General features: G+C 40.6%; 2 protein-coding genes across 3 annotated transcripts in view; one reads left to right on the forward strand and one right to left on the reverse strand.

Moving 5' to 3' along the window:
• The window catches only part of OSBPL9 (oxysterol binding protein like 9), a 63,882-nt gene extending 57,470 nt beyond the window's left edge, over positions 1 to 6,412 (reverse strand). For both annotated transcript variants that reach the window (XM_037403718.1, XM_037403717.1), the window contains exon 1: positions 6,219 to 6,412. In XM_037403718.1, coding sequence (XP_037259615.1) covers positions 6,219 to 6,329 — 111 coding nt within the window. In that variant the 5' untranslated portion in view covers positions 6,330 to 6,412. The remainder of the gene's footprint in view (positions 1 to 6,218) is intronic.
• The window catches only part of EPS15 (epidermal growth factor receptor pathway substrate 15), a 72,614-nt gene continuing 58,820 nt past the window's right edge, over positions 6,294 to 20,087 (forward strand). Inside the window, exons 1-2 of the mRNA XM_037403711.1 lie at positions 6,294 to 6,364; positions 10,020 to 10,137. Of these exons, the coding sequence (XP_037259608.1) occupies positions 10,120 to 10,137 (18 nt within the window). The 5' untranslated portion in view covers positions 6,294 to 6,364; positions 10,020 to 10,119. The remainder of the gene's footprint in view (positions 6,365 to 10,019; positions 10,138 to 20,087) is intronic.

Below are 20,087 nucleotides of genomic sequence, written 5' to 3' on the forward strand. Positions count from 1 at the left end.
AGCTGCTGTCTGCCTCCAAAGCTTCTCAGGCCCACGTTCTGCTCGTGCAGGAGTACACAGAACTTTTCAGAGTACATTTTTGACTCACACAGTCCTGTCAAGGAAATCTCTAATATAAGTACACAGATGAGCAAAACCACTTACAATATTTATTTCCATTGGGGATGAAGAACCTGGAACAAGCTCTACTTATAAACAGTGATATTTGGTGTTTAAATACATCTACAGGAGAAGCTTTATTTTGGACCACTTCCCATAACGTTCATTGTTCCCATCAAACGCTAAGGCAACCCTTATTTTTCAAGCAGAAATAAACACCAACAATTCAAAACTACCATTCCTCTAGCTCCCTTGCAAGGCATGCCCGTCTCAGAGGAGACCTCCTTAAGCACAGGGACAGCATCTAACAGCCATGTTGTTTCTGTAGCTAAAGCTTCGGCTTTTGTGGATGCAGTCATAGTGCAGGAACCAAAACACTGCAGGAATAACTGATGATGCCACTGGGGCTCATATAACCCCAACAGATGCCATGTATATCTGAAAAAGGTAAGGCAATAATTTATGGTTCCTGACACAGAAAAGCATTACACTGCTTATAGAATCCTACAAGAAATTAATACATGAGAGACCCTAACTGGATCAAGGTGAAAGAGATAAACACAATCATAGGACCCTCTCTTCAATCCTCTTCCCCCAGAAGTGCAGCCACAGACTAAACAGTCTGTGTCTGCAACAGGACTGGGTATCTGATCACCATGTTAATCTTTTCAAATTTCTAAATATTGTAATCGCTGTTAAATGTTCAGACTGTATAACTCTGAGTTATTTTAATAAAGCTTATTCATTAAATTGTCTCTCTCGCTTGACAATTCATTAGCCTCAGCTTAACTGCTCCCAATCTGCATCAAGGAAAGACTTTTAAACAGCCAGAAACCTTAAACTAAGTCGTCATCCAACAGCAACAACAAAAATTGATCCTCTAGATTGCTACTGGGTTTATTTTGCACATCTAATAAAAAAATAAATAAAAAACATGCAATAGATGAGATTTTGCAGGTAAGTGAACAAATTTAGTACTAAACTGGTTTTCTTTGGATCCACAGCTAGCACATGATCTGTACTCGTCTCATTTGCCAAACTGTACCCATCTTGATCCAGGTCCTACATGAGCACCCGACTACACTTCATCAAATTAATGGACCAGACAACATGTCTGGCTTTGAGAGGACAGACTACGTGCAGTTCAGAGTGCCAGTACAAAGTTAACCCATCAAATATTCTTGAACAAATCTGAACAGGCACAATATGTTTATATTGGATGAGAAATGCCAATGACGTGCACCGCAAAGTGATGATCAAGTATTGGGAGATCTAAAACCAGACCTATAGCCTAACTACTAAAGAGGAGTCAACTACTTAAATCATAATCCTGTAACAATTTACTTAGTGCATCAAAACCTGTGATACAAAGTTAAAACTATGTACTAAATTCAGTTCAGTGTTGCATAATAGCTATCAATATTTTTTCTTCAGAGTCCATAAATTCAGAATTCTTTTTCTTACTATCCCTGGTTTGCTTATAGTTTTGTCTGTTTTTATTAGACTCGCTGAGCTGTTTGCAATTGCAGTGCATGTGACAGATCAAGTTATTACAGGAAAAAGTGTCACCTTGGCTGAGAATGGAAAGCAGAGACCTCAAAGGGAATGTTTGTGCAAAAGCAGATGGCTTTTTTCCTGTTTTCTTGGGATTTTTGCACACAGCTGTCGGTTGAGAAACTGTATTTGGAAAAAGCAGGAAAATGCATTCATCTGAAGGTCTGTACCGCAGGGGCACTGAGCCATGACTCCAGCTTCAGAAGCATCATTTCAAATCAAGTTAACAAGATTTGTTTTCAGTTCACCACCAAAGGTTCATGAAACTGCTGCAAAATTTGAGTCCCCCTCCTCCTCAATATCTGGATCATACAATCCACAAGCAGTTCTTCAGTACAGCACAACAAGTATTAAAGTTGCTAACTACAAGAAATCTTTCAAAAGCACGATGGGAAAAATAGTTTTACACCACCACAACTACTCCTCCTAACAACTGTTATCACACAGATTTTGCTCCTGAAGGCATTCAACCAGCATATGTTTTTAAAAGTAGTTTCATGGAATGTTTAACAGAACATTTAAATGTATTCTTTAGGCACTTATTGGTGCAAGAACCATTAACATGATGGCAGGCTGCTCAGTTTTGTTTCAATAATACACGCTATGGAGCTGTCATACACAATATTTTCTTGCAAGCCTCATTCACAATACAAGGCAGCTGCTTAAGTCTACAACATTTTGAACAGTTCTCCTTTCAATACCACCATGTCAAATATCCACAAAGTTTTAAAATATTTTAAGGAACTGACTTTCCTATCTACTGGCCCTGGTTTTAGCATTGTTTCCACAGTTATGCCAGTTCTGCTTTCAATTTATTATACAATTAAAATATTTATTTAAAGAGTACACTTAAAAAAAGAATTTTAATCAGATTTTCAACCTTGAGGGGTTTTCTGGGTTATTTCTACAGGATTCCCAAGGGTAATCAAGGCTGATGTGCATTTAAGACAGCACAGAAAACACAAACAAAAAGCAAATTGCATTCAACTCCCTCTTCCTCCCTAGCCATTTCTCTGTCTTCACGCTATCACCCAGTATAATATCAACACACATTTTTTATACTGACGTGCAGAAAACAACAGAACAAATTCAGCTGAAAAAATAAAACAGCAGAAAGTTATTTTTCAGCTGGAATCCGGCTCATGGAACAACTTTACAGCTGCTGTGCCAGCAGAAGGCAGAAATAAGCCACTTTGAGACTTTTCTGTTAAATATTGTCAGTGCAGCCAACTATATGCTGAAAAAAACCACAATACTTCAGTAGACTTACATTTGTGATACCTTCAAGAGAAAACACTGGTGGATTCACAAAGAATATGGAGGGGAAAGAAGAAGTAATTTGTCAAACCATTGGTCAAACTGATCCAAAATGGCACACATATTTATTTCATCTTTTGCTCTTAACAAAGGAAAGAAAAAACTAACGGTTTACTGTTATCAGACAACCATTTATTCAAGCAAAACCATTTATGGCAAGTCCACATCATTTTCTCTGAAATATGTAATTCATAAATAAATTTAAACAAATGTAATTACAAGCAAATTTGAGGATGTGCATTCTATTCTGAAAAAGAAAAAAAACACTACAAACTATCAAAGAAGTGGGGAAAAAGCAAACAATTCGGCTTTGTAAAACACCTTGGAAATGCATGTGAGAAACATCTGCATTCACACTTGCAAGTAGTGTTACTAGTACAACTAAGTAGAGGGGAAGGAATAGACCAATGAAAACAGAAATGTGTGAACCTTAAGTTCTCATTTTCTTTCTGACTCAGACGATGTAAATTCTTTTGCCTTGCTCCTTGAAAGTCCTAATTATGTCAGAAATGTAAATTTAACTTAATTAATTTGCATCTGATGTATGTATCCAAAACATATTTAGGTTAACATCTGCTCATTTTACCAAAAGACAAAGCATACTAATTTAGGTGCTGCTTTTTTTCCCCCACAAGTACAATATTACTGCACAGTATCCTTAATGTGCAATAAGCGTTCGAGCAGAGTTACTTTACTGCATTCTATTTTAAGTTACTACCAAAGAAGGCTAAATGCAACAGTGCAAGGACACACTTATGAGGAGACGTGTATTTCTGGCTCTCTCTCTGATGGAAAGTTCAGCCGCATCAGAAGTTATTACCCTGCAGTTTTCCACAGCTCCTCTGCCAAAGGTTAATTGGCTATTGGATCTGCTGGAGAAAGGGTTTGGTTTCCTGCGTGCGCAACTTTCTGGATTGAAATGGGCTAAGGAGTCTGAGAGAGGTGATGAGCAGGTAAATGCTGATGGGTTAACCACAAAACTGTTTCCAGATTGCATGTCTATGTCACCATGTTGAAACCAACCCCACCCCTGCATTATGCTCACAGGGAAAGGCCAGTCTCAGGCTCAAAATGTCACCCAGTTACACCTACAGCAGGACAACTGTATTGTTTCAGGCTGAAATTGGCTCAGAGGGAATGGAATACATGACCCTGTGTACCTGGTCACATCGATACGCCTTTAATTCAAAATACAAGGCTGTATATACAGAACCACAACAGGTCATCTCTCCACCTAAATAAAGCCCCCAACCCTGCTAACATTCCAAATTACCGCTGCTTATGTACCACAGCTTTATAAACTCCCTACAATTCAGGAATTACTATGCGAAAATGAAATGGCAGAGCTGAACGAGACAGCGTCCCCCTACCTTCTCAAATGCTAATATTAGTGAGGCATGTGGTCAGCTGGGACACGATCAAATTGTCTTCAAACCCACGTTCCAGCTGACCCTACAACCCTACGAGGATCATGCTAGCCCACGTGAAGAAGCACGCGCGCTGAAGGACCAGTTCTTTTGGCAGCCAGTCTTCCAACACGATACGCACCCTTAGGTACAAGAATGAATTCGGACGCCTCGAGAATGGCGCAACAAGTACTTTACAGACATATGTGCAGAAAAGATAGCACACTGATATCAAAAGCACTCTAAATGTTAACTGCAGGCATTTTTTAGTGGTAAAAGGAAGACAAAGCAGAGAACGTGATTTGATTTCTTGAACTTTTGCTTTGAAATTTTCTTTATTCTTTTGAATTTTCTTGAATTTCTGAGGACAGGTTAAAAAAAGGGGGTTTAAAATTTGTGAACTAAAAGTCATAACAAGAGAGAACATGACAAATCATAGAAAATAAGCATAAGGCATATTTCCTAATCATAGGAAATAATGAAACTAATTTTTATTAAACATGTGAAGACCATAGAACGAAGTCAGTGCAATAACCAGAATTACGATATGGACCAGCCATCAGCAAATGTTTCTATTTCCATAGCTGAGCCTTAAATGACTTCACACCTTGTACCTCTACTTAAGACTGACTGAGGTGAATTAGTGAGCATAAACAGCTGACATTTGAACAGCCATTAAAAAGCACTTTTAATTCTCCACCCATATTCCAGGTGAGGGACTTTGAACCTCCACAAACCAAAACTGAGAGTGTGTAAGTGATACCGAGAGCCTTATAATCTCCTAGCTCTGGAGAGAAAGACCACCTCCTAGTAGGACTGGGAAATCAAATTTAGGGAAAGTATTTCTATGCAATTCTTCTCTATGAATATACCTTCACAGACAGCATAATACTCAAGCGAAGTTATCTGCTGTAAATCTGTTACAGCTTACTACAGGTTAAATTTGTACAAGTTTCATCCGGATGGACACCCTAAATAGAAATTGCTCCATGCTAAGAAAACTTATCTCTGCGGGCAGACGGTTGAGCCAGTTAGCCTTCTCATTTAAGGGCATATCCTTGAAGAAAAGATGAATTTGTACTGTGAAAACGTTTGGAACTTACTCCACATTTTTACATAAGCAGCCGAACAAGCTAGCAAGTCCGGATCCGTCAGCGGTTGCGCAAAAAGCCTGGGAACACACCCCTGTCCCTTAACACACCGCGCCGTAAAAGTTCGGGCTGGAGAGTGAAGTCCTGGGCAGGCACCGGCCCGCCCGCCCGCCCGCCCCCCGCCGGGAGCGCCCGCACCCCCCGGGGGAGAGCGGCGGCGGAGCGCGCGGCCGGCCCCGAGCACAGCCGGGCCGCCCGGCAGGCGGCACCCCCGCGGGCCCGCCGCCGGGGCACAGCGCCCGCAGCAGGGCGGCAGCACAGCGGGAGCCGAGGCCGGCCCCCAGCACAAGCTCCGGGCCACCCGCCATCAACGGGCCGGTCCCGCTCCACCGGGCCGGAGGTGTCGCCACGCCCCACCCCCGGGGCGAGGGTTGTGAGGCCCCGCGAGAGCCGCCCCCGCCCTCCAGGGCGCCACCGGGAAGCCCCGTGTGGGGGCACCGGCAACTCCCGCCCAGCCACCCCGCCCCGGGGCCGCGCCCTCCCCCCGCGCCGGCCGCCAACAATAACAGCGCCGCTCGCCCCCACCGATAAATCACCCCGCAGGGCCACCCCATTGGCTGCTCCCGCCGCCTCCTCCTTCCCCATTGGCCAGTCGGGCACTCACACCGCCCCGAGTCCCCTCCCCGCCCCCACCCTGCGCCTCAGCCGGTCTCCCGGCTCCTCACCCGCCCGGCCCGCCGCTGCCCCTCACCGTGTAGTAGGAGAGGAGCCCGGCGTTGTAGTCCAGCACGAACCAGCGGTACTGCCAGCCCTTCATGACATTGGTCCATTTGCTCAGCGGGCCCTCCATGATAGACGCCATCTTAGGCACCGAACCGGCACCACACCGCCCGCTCGGTGAGGGGAGCCGGGGAGAGACACGGCTGCCGCCAGGCGGGAAGGGGGCGGGGCACGCAGCGAAGGGGCGGGGCCAGCCGCCACACTGGCCCGGGGGACGGGCGGGGAGGGGGCGGGGTTTGCGCGCGCAGCGGGGGCGCGCGGCGGGGGCGGAGCAGGCAGCCTAACGGCCGGCGGGAAGGCGGGGCCGGGCGGGTGCGGTGAGGGGAGCGGGGGTTAGCGGGGGTTGGCGGGGAAGGGGGGGCCGGGTGGCGCCCGGCTGGCCGCGGGGGTCTGGTCGGTGGGTGCCGCCGGGGCGATCCGCACCCCGGGATCGCACCCCGGGACAGCGAGGCGTCCCCTTACGGCGCGGGGGAGTGGGGGACGAGGCGGGAAGGAGGGCTGCGCGGCGGTGGGGGCGCGGCGCCGTGGTGCTTGGGCTGCGGGAGGGCGTTACCCCGTCCCCTGAGGCGCTCGGCACCTTCAGTGTGTTCTGCTGCGGTGCTTTGTCCCTCTGCTCTGCTCTTGTTTGCCTGCCCGGAGCGCCGGTGGGGCTCACCAGCTGGGTGCGAGGGCCTGGGCCCTCTTCTGAGGGGGTTATGTGGCCCGAGTGTGGAAAAAACATTCAGGACTTGAGATAACCTTTTAAGGGTAAAAGGCTCATTTAAACGGGACACAGCTTTCCTGTGAACTGATTCAAGAATGTGGAATGAATTCGCCAGGAGCTATGGACAATTGTAAATCTCTTGTTCAGTCCAAGCTGTGTTTTTGGCACCCATCTCTGACAGAAACACAGGATTTTGGTTGTGCTGTAACAAAAAAACTTCAAAGGACCCATAGAAATACTCAAGTTCCTTCCTAGGGACTGACAATACTGCAGCAGAAATAGTGCTTTTACCATGAGGATTGTGTTTGTCATATAACATTTACATATTCATGGCGTAACTGCCCCCACATAAACCCCAGCCAAATATAAACCCATTCTTTTTGTATGATTTTAATATAAAAATCCCTTTATAGTAGGGTTGAAGTAGGTCTAGGGTCTTGCAATACCACAATTTTATACCAAGTTAAACTGTTTTTAATAGAAAAATCATCCCAGTTAGCCCTTTAGTGAAAAAGAATCACTCAAAGGCAGAGCTTCTGTGTTGGATTTTGAAAAATGAGGAATACCATATTTCTAATTCATCTTCCCATTTCTCCTGTCACATTGCTTACTAGTTTGTTACCAAGTGGATTTTACAGGGTTGACTTTATAATACCCTATGTAGTCACCTGGTAGTGTGTTTATGCATGGTGTTACCAGTTTAACCTAGATAATGCACAATTCAGTCTTGACACCCAGCTTGTTGATTTTGATAACATTCTTTTTCAGGCTGCATATGACCTTAGTAGTCTGTTTTCTTCTTCAGTTTCACTGACTAAACTAAGCGCAGCTGCCTGGAGATTATACCCAGGCAAGCAAAACAAAAAACATCAGATGGTGCCAGAACATTACTAGTACTACCGCTTAAAGCTGTAGTTGGACTGGAGCTTTATGATCTCAGATCACTACTTGGACTCTATTCTACCACAAGAGTTGAAACTAATGCAAAGAGCTTGTGCAAAAAACCTCTTGGCTTAACTGGGAAAGGGCTGTGCAGGCAGAGCATTCTCAATGAGAAATTCTTGACGGAAGAGCTTTTCTATTCACCTTGGTTTGCCAGGGGCTACATTTGCAGAACTTTGGCATACACTGAATATCTTACTGCTACTTTGTTCTCTGGCTTTTTTGAGGGGAAATGTGCCAAAGACTTGTCTCCCCTAGAAAAAGCGTGTATTTTAGCCAGCTCAATTTAGCTAAACCTTAAAAGCCCTAGAGTAGAAGGAAAAGTTGTGTTAACAGGTGTTAAAGGGGAATTAATCTCAAGGTTTCTTTTAGAAATGTAGTGTGGATATTCTCTCTAGGTAATTTGGCAGAGGTCAGTGGATCATTGTTCTTCAAAAAAACACACATAAATTGAAATAAATACATATGAAATTACAGCCTGTTCCTAGCATTCAGGGTACAGTATCATACAGGTTTATGTACTTTCTTGACTTGCCGGGATGATATGTCTTATGTGTATATCAGATTACGCTGGTATATATTGAACATGGTTCATGAGGGCATTATTGAAGGGGTTATAGGCTTAATTAGTTAGATCCTTCTGATAAAGATTCTAGGTGCCCATTCAAATTGTTTTGAAAAATCAGTGCAAACATTTTAGCTCATTTAAACCAACAAACTGAAATCAGCTACCACTGTGATACAACCTACCTTTATATACTTTCTATGTTACATCAGCAGCATCAATGATTTTGAATAAAAAATTACTTAGAAATGAGTAAGTTACTTCCTTAATAGAAGAATTTAGTTTGCTTTAACATGTTCTGTCTGTATCCAATTTGGAACAGTTACAAAAAGCTGTTATTTTCTGTAATTATAGACAGTTTTATTGTGATGTTCTCCACATTCTACGAAACTTAAATTAGACTGGTATGTCACACTCTTTAACATTAAGTAGAGTACTTACTGTCATCTGAGAGAATTATATACTAGAGAGATCAACAGAAATGGGCAGAAAGCAGCAGCTGTTACCTTGTGCTGCCTTCGTTTAATACACTGCTCCATCAGCTGAAAATCCTGTCCAGCACCATTCTCTGGCCACAGAGAGGCCTTGACTAAATTATCTTGTTGGAGTGTCCCAGCCACAAGCAGATTTGCTGATCAGCCACAAAGTTTATCCCATAAAGTGGCATCTGGACTACTCAGGCTGTCCCAGCAGGAATGTAGGGGGAAACCTCAGATACGCCCAATCCTTACTGCATTTTCCAGGACATCCCAGCTCGCACCCTACTTTTTAAAATGTCTTCTATGTTCCTTTCCTTTGTCCAAGCTTGTCCAACAAATTACATCTGGGTTTTTTTGGCCATTACAGTTTAAATCTGTATGGTTTCAAGTCAAGAGGAAGGCACTGCCGATCTAGGGTAAATACCAGTGAAGGGCCAGGGCAGAGGCAATGAGAAGCAGGAGTCTACTGAAAGTCTGATTCTTTAAGAGGAAAACGCTTTTCTATTGTAAATTTTCCTGAAGTTACAGCTGAACTAGCTTTGAAGAACCTCAGTGATGCAGTTGCGTGGCTTGTGGGTTTCCTTAAGGGTGTCTGGGAGTGTGACTGGCAGCAGGGAAAGTAGCTTTACTTCTCCCAACAGCTGCAATTGCTTGGGGTTCTGTTGAACATAAGCCATTTGAGAAGAGAACAAATGACATTTTGTTTCCTTTCCTTTTCCCACTTCAGAAATGGGCTGGTAGTTTCATTTAGTCTTGTCCTATCAGGTCACTGTGACAACATAAGCATCATAATTAAGAAATTATGTTTTAGCCTGATAGTGGATGATGCTTTTTCTGCTTATTGATAGCAAGTAATGTCTTATAATTGTATCTTCAGGGAAAAAAATCCTCAATTTGATTTTTTTGTGGATAACAAATGCACTAATAAACTACAACCAAGTAGAAGACGAAGCCTTCTGTGTCATCTTCAGTGTCCTGCTACTGTCCTTTAAAGGTATTTTCTGGTCCGTCTGTGCGTATGCTGACTACACTAACAATAGCAACAATGTTAGAGCCTAAACATTTTTTATTTCATTTCTTCAGAGTCATTTGGTTTAGGGGCTTACAGAGAGGAAGACAGCTGGGAGAGAATCAACTTAACCCTACAAGCAGTCATTCTTAAAAGTGGATAATTAAATCAAGTATGCCAGTATGTGCCATCGTAAGTACATTTTCTGAATAGATTTCTTAACTGTCTCTGTTTTTAATACAAATGTCTATGAAAAAAAATCAGCAATACAGTGAAATGAAGACAGCAGTTGGTTCTCTGCAAACAATTCTATCTTGGCCTTTTCTTTGCAGTTCCTGTACGATCCCAGCAAATAAAAGCCATTAGCAATAAAACTTCCCAGTCTTGTCCATTTTAATCTAGTTTTCCTCTGATCTTAATGAATTGTCATAAATTCCTGTAGATCAGGGATGAGGAACCTCGTTGAGGGCTAAGCAGACCTTTCTGAGTCTTCTAAATGACTTCATATTAGCATACACCCAAAAAAATCAAACCACCACAGGTTGTATGGAATTCAAGTCCTCAGGCCTCAGAGGCCTGTTCCGTTGCTGCTTGTAGCTTATGGCTGCATTTGGACTAGGTTTCACAAGAGAAGGGTTTTTTCTTTCTGAAAAAGATTGTCCAGATTCTCCTTCTTTCATGGCATGTTTAGAGCTACACTGGAGAGTATTAGGATATTGGAGCCGTTTCCCAAAGACACATGGAATGTGTTCAGCCAAAATGTGGTACCATTTAAGAAAGGACTGGAGAATCTCTCTTGCATTTAAGATAGATAGAGATGATTCTGAAGCTAAGATTTATTTTATCCGTAGTTATTTAATCCTCTCTAGTAGTGCTGTATGTCTGGGGGATGATGCAGCAAAGATGCAGCTGACTCACCTAACCGGCACCGATACTTTACAGGACGAAGAAAAGTTTGTCAGAGGTTGCAGCGTGTGTTAAAAATAGGGTGTGATGGTATTCATTTAGCAATTCAAGTGACTCATTGACCCAATCTTGGTACAAGGTCTACAGAAAAACACATTTTAAGGGCATTATAAATTTGAGTAGCTTTGTAACAATAACATAACTTAAATTTTGGTATAGTCTCATCAAAGAGTAAATTCAGGTTACAGTTCTGCAGGACAGTTTGACATTATGACATTATCTGGGAGATGCAAGAGATGTAAATAGACAATTTAGGACTCAACATTTCTTCAAGAAGTACTTTTCTGAACTTAGTGAGGGGCTTTGCCATTTAGAAGTGTGGGTATCTTCTGTACTGCCTTTACACAGAGGGCATAGAATTTGTCCCACGTGTCCCGGTCACACTTGAGATCTTTAAGTGTTCTGAGATTAAGGCATTAACAGCAATACAAATTTAATAAGGAAAGCACCTTCAAAGAAAACCTGTAACTTAAATATACCATAAATCTAGTCCAAAAGAATTACAAGACGTGCCAAGCCTTTATACTGAAGAAACAGTCATATGAGCTATTTTCCATCTGCACATAGACCGAGGTCTGGTAATCTGGAAATCAATTTAGCAACTAGAAGATGCTGGAATGAATTTTGCAGGGTGAACAATTCACTGTAATCTTAGTATTATTATATTATAAAACTTACAACATCATAATTTAACCTTGCGAACAACAGGCCTGATGTCTTTGCTGAATACACCAGTTTAGAGTTCATAGCATGCTGAATCACATTTTAATTCCTAATGCATTGCTTAGATGGGTAACATCTCATCATTTGATTTAAGCATCTTATCATCATGTGGGCTGATTTTATTTAAAATTTAATGCAGAAGTCCTTGCTATTTTCTCAACCGCAAATAAGTAATTTCTACTTTAGTCTCCACAGAGACTTTGAAAAGATACAGAGGAATGCTGCTCAACTGGAATGTTTACTTCACTGCAGCTGTGGTATGCAGCCCACTGGTACAAAAAGGCGAATAAGCTAAATCTCTTTGCCCAGAGCTTTCCCACTGTCACCTCTTTTCATAGTGTTTGGCTTATTAATATGTTTCAAATAAGGTTATTTGCTCTTTGTAGTAAATTTGTTTTGCAAGAATGCAATAGATACATTATCTTCTCACAAAATTTAGACTATTTACAGTAGAGTTTAATGTGTAGCAAATTTAGCAAGGGAAAAGGTAAGAACTGAGACAATATTTTAAAGAGTATTGTCCCTAATCATAAGGATAATATGCTATGTTTACTTTCAGTAAGGAGTGTTTATTTTTTCTTTATACACTATATTTATTTGGTGTTAATAGATACAGCAATATCAAAGCTAGTGTTTAAAGCTAGTCTACACAAGTAGGTTCCAAAATATACGCATATTATTAGGCCGTTATGAACAGTACCCATGCTGTCTGGTACAAGATCTTATTAAAATCTGGAGGAAAAATACCTTTTTCCTTCTCTCTCTCTTCCCCTTCCCACCACCCCAGGTAAATAGCAGAAATAACGTATTAGACTTGGGCATAAATCTGACTATGGTAATTTTTAGGGTACTAGGTGAGAGAACGAAGGACATGAAAGGGAGGATAAAAGTAAAGTCAAAGAGACCTAGAACTGTGCAATCCATCACACAACACAAGTTTACAGAATGAGCACTATCCCATGAGTGCTTCTATCAGTCATTTTAATTCCATAGCTAGAAGTACTAAAGGGGTATATGTTAAAACTAAGTTTCAGATGTGTCAATTTAGAATCAGTTTCTGACTCCCCCTGTGTTTCATTCTGGGATTTAAGGCCAAATTGTTTTTCTTGAGATCTAAAATCACTCCCAGTGATTTGTACGTAGGAGGAGCCCTATATACAGTGTAATCCCTTATCCAATATTGCTCTGATTTAGGGATGCTAAAAAGATCTTTCTCTAGGGTTACTGTTTCTTGTATAAGGATGGGAGACAAAAGTAGCAAGGTTTATCCTACAAAAAATTGGAGAACTCTTTTTCTTCTTATCTGAGAATTAAAATAATCCTTTTTGGCGCCTGCTGAAAGGATTTGCTTCCTCTTGTTCTGATGGAAGTGAAAATGCAGAAATTATTTTTTCGTCCTACTCAACTCACTCTCTCCCTCTGCCCTTTTCCATGAGGAACAGAGAAAGAAGCAAGAGAATTGATTTAGTAGAAGAAAAATAAGTAGCTACCAGAACTGGCAGAATAAACTCAAATTGCTCCCCAAAAATCACAGTCTGCGCTTGGACCTCAATTTAGAGAGCAGATGGGTGGTTTTCTACTTTGACAGCTCTCAGGAGCTGTCATGAGACTATTCCGGCTATGTGTGAACTCGCAGACTCATGTGCAGAATGCACATCTGATTTCCAGATGAAGTGAGACTTCGGTTCACAGCAGCACCTCCTGCAGTTTCGTCAGCTTGGTATCAGCAGGAAGAAAACCCAGGTTCAAAGATCAGGGGGAAGCCCTAGTCCACCCTGGCTAGGTTTCCAGCCTTAGCAGTATGAAGGCAAAAGCCTGGGACGTATTATAGGACACATTCATCAGCTGTTTAGACTAAAACAACCACTCACACCAATTAAACAACTCCAGCTCAGGTAGCTCCTGAACTGTAGATTACTGGAGGTTTGGGAAGTACACCAGGGCAGTGTCACTACATACTTATCTACTCCTACCATCTTCCATAGCTCCTAGCTATTGCCACAGCTGGAGACAGGACACTGGGCTATTTAGACCTTTGTTCTAAGACACTATCTCTGCTCTTTTATATTCTTATTTTCACAGAGTTAGCTAAGAGACTGTATAGGTATCCTCTCAATGAGGGGTTTGGGTTGTTTGGTGGGCTTTTCTCCAGTAAAAGAGTGGAATGTCTGTGAGGACCTTTAGTCATGTAGTCTTAATTTTACATTTTAGTAGTTGAACCTTATTTTGCCCATTCTCTAACATTAGCAGTTTCACTGACTTTCACTGAAGCTGAAGTTGCTCAGAACTGCTTAAATACACCCAGATGTCATGGACTGAAACAAAGGGAATCCTACTCAGCTCGTAGGCAGCAGCACACACAGGGCGGCTCTGTTACTTCATTTGTAAGCCAAGAGCCTGATGAGAATCCAGGCCTTGTTGCATCTGTTTGCTTCCAAGTTTCAAAAGTTCACTCTGTTCTATTCGTACTTCCCAGTGCCCTGATAAACTATTTAATTTGAACAGTAACTGCAATGTAACTTCTAAGCAAATGCTACAATAACATTAATATTAAAATCTCCAAATTCTGCTGGAGTTAACCGAATTCTCTGGACATTTTCAAAATAGAGAGTTGTATCATTTGCTTTCTGTTGCTCAGGAGAAGTAATTGTTGAAAATAAGCTTGTGAGGAATATACTAACAAGTAAATCTAGCTATAAAAATAGTCTACAGTATACAGTGAGACTTTGATTCCATAGCGTAAGCTGAAGTTGGTAATGTTTAGGCCATCATAGTTTCTTACAGTTGTGTATTTACTTGAGGTGTATACACAGTAAATAGTTTATTTTAATTTGCTAGTCAAGTTCACAATAGTTTGTAGATTAGCAGCCTTAAGTCTTTGGAAATAAGATACCAACAAACGAAAGCATGAGTTTAGTCAGGTGTTGCCAGTTCAGGTCAAACAGGCCAAAAGTTGTTCATGCTTGTGTGTTCCATTGGTGTTGATGTGGTTACAGGTACATAATAAAGAGCATAAATTTGTCACCTTGACTTAAAGATTAAAGCATGTAAATACCCAAAGTTAAGCTCTGCTCTTCGTATTGCATAGGAAAAGAGGAAGAGCTGAGCCTTTCATTAGTGTTACACTCTCCAGCTTATGCTGACTAGTTCTAATTATGCTGTTTCTAGTACGCCAACTAGAGAAAAGATGCAGCTCTTCTGAATACAGCAAAATCAGTAGCAGTTGAACTGTTGTCTTACCAGTCTTTCAAATTTTGGTTTACATATTTAGACGAAAGAAAATCCTACCCACAGTTTTCCCTGATCCAACTATCATTTACATGTTGATAACATTAACCCATTCCATCTGTAAAATGTTATGTCTACTTAGCTTTACACTTCTGGATGGGAATTTAATCTGTTAAATATCAAGGGTGATGTCTCATACATGCAATTGCTACAGAGTCACTACATTATATTTAGTCATTGCACTGAATTTCTAAAACATGAGAAGGACAATGTTCTTTTTCTTGTAGGTAGTGGACCAGTCTTACAGCCCGAATATTTGTCTTGGCTGTAGAGTTAACTTACAATTTCTTTGTGGTTGTTAGCTTGAATCTGGTATACCCACAAATCCTTAATTGTAGCATTGTAGTACTTTAAAGATTTCTGGGGATTATCAGCGCAGTGTCAGCTAATGCAGTGACTCTGTGAAGCATAGGTAGTGCTCTGCAGTGTAACTGCTCTTAGTAGTGCTTGGCTGACTCAAGTAATGGCTGTCATTTCTGTTCCCAGTAGCAACATGGGCATATTCTGTGCTGTGAGTGCTCAGATGTATTCCAAGGGTAATTACTTCTTGGAAATGATTGATTTTCTTCATGCACAGAGAAGCTGCAGTACACAATCTGCCATTCCCTGGGTTTTTCGTGTGTACTATGTCAGGATTCCTGAAGTTAAGAAATTCAGACAACTAGATACAGCATTTGGGGAGATGGACAGATTAATAGGCGAATATACATGTACACAGATGTGTGTGTGCCCTCAGGAAAAAATCCAGGTGGAAAAAACTGGCATATCTGGGAAAATCAAGACACATGGTAGCTTTAAATCAGATTTACTTTGCAGTGAAGGTATTGCCTAAGGCATGATAATGCCAGCAGGAACAACGCCTCCACTTAGGCCAGCCATGGACCAAGTGTTTGTCAGGGGTCCTGTGGAAAGGTAAGGAAGTACTACAAGCTGTGGAGAACTTTCTGGTAGCAATTTCTGTATTGGATTTTTTAGATGCGAAATTAGTAGCCTTCATATTCTGGGCATTTTAAATTATTTATTTGTACTTAAGCCTTGCCAACCATAAGTTAAAGAGCAATTTTTCTGAACCTTCAGGGTTCACATTTTCAAGCTTTTCTTGGCAACCTTGAAGGCCAGAAAGGTCCTATATTTTGCTGCTTGCTTGTTGGCTTTTTTTAATTAAAGCTCAAATAACCCATGCAAGCTCTTAACTCCAGAGGCTGGAGCTTTATTAAAAATAAACAAAGAAAAAATTGGAAAATATATGATAAAATCTTGGTAGCTGGTAAAACTGAGTTTGTTTTCTAGAGCATGCCATATTTGAAAAGAATAAGTAGAAAGGCAGCAAATGAGGAAAGCATCTTCCAAGCAGGTAGGCCCTGTTTATCTAAAGTGGGACTAGAAAAACTTTTATCGCACTCTTCTTTTGGATGGCATTTGAATTGGCCTTGTGTGTTTGGCAGCTCATCTGTTGAGCCATCTGTTTCAAATTATGCATGCTCAGAGGGCACATTGCATCCAGGGACACAGTTCCCCCAAACACAAGACATTTGAATTGGATTTGCAGTTTAGTGATCTGTAAACATGGATGTGCAATCATACATCTAAATAATTTTGGAGAAATTGGAAGCATTCATACAGCTGGAGAAACGTGAGGAAGGTTATAAGTGGAAAGCCTTAGGCCATATTCACTGTCCTGTGTCTCTTGTACAGTGCCCAGGCAGTACAAAACAAGAGAAAACCACCCAAGGTCCCCAGCTAGGAAATTTCTCTTTTAGACTGAAAAGTTCTTAATGGTCTAAAAGCTAATATAGTAACCAGTTTTACAGCCCATTTAATCAGTGTCTTAAAGGGATTGTAGGGTAGAGAAACTGAAATTTGGCTCCCTCTGTTAATGAATCATCTCCAGTTACATCACAGTGCTAGAGATGAACTGGGGAGTGAATCAGAAAGCTATAACCAACACTCTGAGAGCCTTTGTTATGCCTTGGCCAGGAAAGGGGATTTGATCCATAAACTTTAATAGTGCACTAGGTAAATTTTGTATTACTTATGGCATACTAGTAGCACTTACCTTTTTCGTATGTCATCTGCTTTGAACATACTTTTCTTTGGAAGAATATACTGCTTGTTCCACCCCTCCCTATTCCTTCCTGCCCCAGAATGCTGACTCAATTCCTTTTACTCTTTCAGGCAGCTTGCAGTTTTAGGCATTTCCTTGTCCAGTTTTCAGTGGAACACATTACTTCCCTCTCATCAGCACTGTGCAGCTCTGTTGTGGCTGTTGAATAACACACTGGCTGGAGATGGAAGAGATTTCTTTACAAGCAGTAGGTACTGACATAAGACCATCTTCTCTTCATGGAATACACTGACATGATGGACTTGGGTAGCAGTTGGGCAGTTGTGTATGAATGAAGGAAATCTAGCTCACATAATGCAGTGATGGAAGTAATGGTAAATCTAAAACCAGCCAAGAGGCTTGAGGGATAAATTGTTACAGGCTCTCTTTCTAGATTATTTTATTTCCTTTTTATAGGTTTTCCCATCAGCCAAAACCCCAGACTGTCTGCATTATCAGCAAAGTTTGAATCCTCTGGTGATGAGGATCTCACTTAAGTAATATAGTTTATAGAAAATTTTGAACAGACCATTGACCAAATATAGATATTTATATTGTTTGGGCAGATCTTATTCAATGTGCATGAAGAGCCTAATTATGAAATTAGCTTAAGTGAGGTGCTTGGAAATATTTTTTTCCACTAGAAGTAGCAGACATAGTTCATTTAATCAAATAATTATATATGCATAATTTGCATATCCACAATTTTAGGAATTTTACTTTTTGTAATATACTTAACCTGTTCATCCGATCAAAAGTAGTTCTTTATATTACATTGCTTACTCAAGTATTAAGTTGTATTACTTTTTCAATTAGCCATCGTAAAAGAGCTACAGGAATTGATAAACATTATTTCAACAATGTTACAAAATTGAGGTACATGAAAGAAAAACAAAGTCTGATCAAAATTTTGCCTTTTTGAATCTTGTTAGAATAAATGCTTTTCTCATATGAACAATTTAGGTTATTACAAAGCTATAAGGGCAGGCAACAGAACTACAGATGTGTAAAAAACTCAGCTGTATCATAGTGGTAAAGGGGAGAGAAAGATATTCTCTGCTCTTCTTAGAATCTGCCAAGGACATAGGTGCTATGTTTTGGGCAATAACTCTTTTAGACTAATACCATCTGGCTGGCTTTCATCTGTGCCAGTCGTTACATAGGCCAAGCCCCCTGTCCTGCCTCTACCGTACTGGAAGTAGGAATGAGATTAAAAATACAGTAATTCCCAATTACCTGACTGGAAACATACTTATTAAGTGATTCAGAAATTCAGGGAAATGATGAAGCTTCTGTTCTTCTGTCAGAGACTTTGATCAAGTTTCCTCATCCACGTCCTGAAGCAATTTTTTATACTTTTCTCCTTTCAAGACTAGCTGGCAGCAAAGAAAACCTGGCGATAGGAATTGCTCCAATTTGCTGTCCAATGCATATAATAACAATAGTTAAAACCCCCAAAGATACTTCACCGCCACCCCTCAGTCTTCTATCTTGTTCTTTTAATTAGTAACTACTCTTCTGAGATGCCATGCATATCAGCTTTGTTTCCTGTGCTTTATTTTTGGAAAAGACAGAGATCTATCATACCAGTGTTTTTCAAAGCCTGTGTCTGTGTGACAATGTTGGTAACTCAATTAATCTTTTAAATTATTCTGTAAACACAAGTCTCAATCCTGTATTCAAGATAACTGTAGATTTTTTAATTGTGATTGTAGGAACTCCTTATACCGGAAGAAGGGATTTGAAATTAAAAGAATTAGATATTATCTTGACTTTTATTTGAATATAGTAAACTTTGTGATAACATCCAGCCCTGTCACAAACTTTAGCTGTGTAGTGTTAACAGGTATTTTGCATACCTGAGAATCCCAACTACAAAAATAAGGATACTGAAAAGCAATAATAAACAGCAGATACCTGTATTTAGAAATACAACAATGTAGGTTTTCTTGACCTTGATCTTGACAAGGTAACTGTATGGTTTGTATTTTGGGGCTGACACTTGTGCCATCTAGCTAATGGATTTGTTCTGCGTTCCCATGTAGGGGACCCGCAGCTATTTTTTAGCTTAGGATTTATTCCCTGCTTAGGAGAATTGAAGTTAAATTAAGTAACTAAACTATATATTCATTTTACAGTTAACTAAATATCTCTACTGATGATTTTGAAGTATTTTTTTCTCATGCTTGTCTGTATATATGTAATTTACTGTCATCTAATGCTATCACAAGGAAAGGAGACAGAAATTAAATCATATTTTACAAATATATCTCTAAGGAAAATCACTAGAGTAAACTTGATTTGAGCCGGAACAAATTATATCTCCCCAGTAAACAGGAAGAGACTGACAATCAAGGATGTTTCAGTTTTGGATGCAGTTTAAATGCCTTTTGAGTCACAGAGATTCTTTTAGGAAGAATATATCCTCTGTTTCTGCAACACTCAGCTAGCTATCAGATCTTATCTAGCTTATATGGCTTCTTACTCTGTCATATACCTAAAACGTCCATACTTTTCTCCTTTGGATCTCAGGGTTCTTATGTGTCATTTTTATACATCATATCTAGTCGTCTTGTGAGCACCTTGGGGGATTTGTCTTTCTAAAGAAGGACAAATTTGTGTGTCATGTTTACACAAATTAAACTGATATGGGAATCAGAAAAATCTGACTGGTTTGATACTTGTGCATCATCATCAGTAATTTTGTAATCTGATATAGATATTTACGTATAAATATACCGATGCATTCTTCAATTGTTTCTCAACTTTTGCGTATCTCATTTAAATTAATATTACCAATAACAGCGGGAGTTTACTTGGCTTGTCTTTCAGATTCTGGAGTGCATTCTTAAGGCCAGAATATTTAAATGTAATTTTATATGTGCACAGAGCAAGTCTGAAAAGCTGTTGTGAAACTACTGAAATCCATGATGCAGTTTTCACGTTCATAGTCACACTGGAAGTATTTTCCAGGGCTGCTTTAATTGCTACTAAAACTTGAAGAAGCTTTTTTTATGAATGGTCACCAGACTTTTGTAGCTACACCTCTTGAACACAATAG

Source organism: Falco rusticolus, chromosome 11 (assembly GCF_015220075.1).
Source record: "Falco rusticolus isolate bFalRus1 chromosome 11, bFalRus1.pri, whole genome shotgun sequence".
Classification (NCBI taxonomy): domain Eukaryota; kingdom Metazoa; phylum Chordata; class Aves; order Falconiformes; family Falconidae; genus Falco; species Falco rusticolus.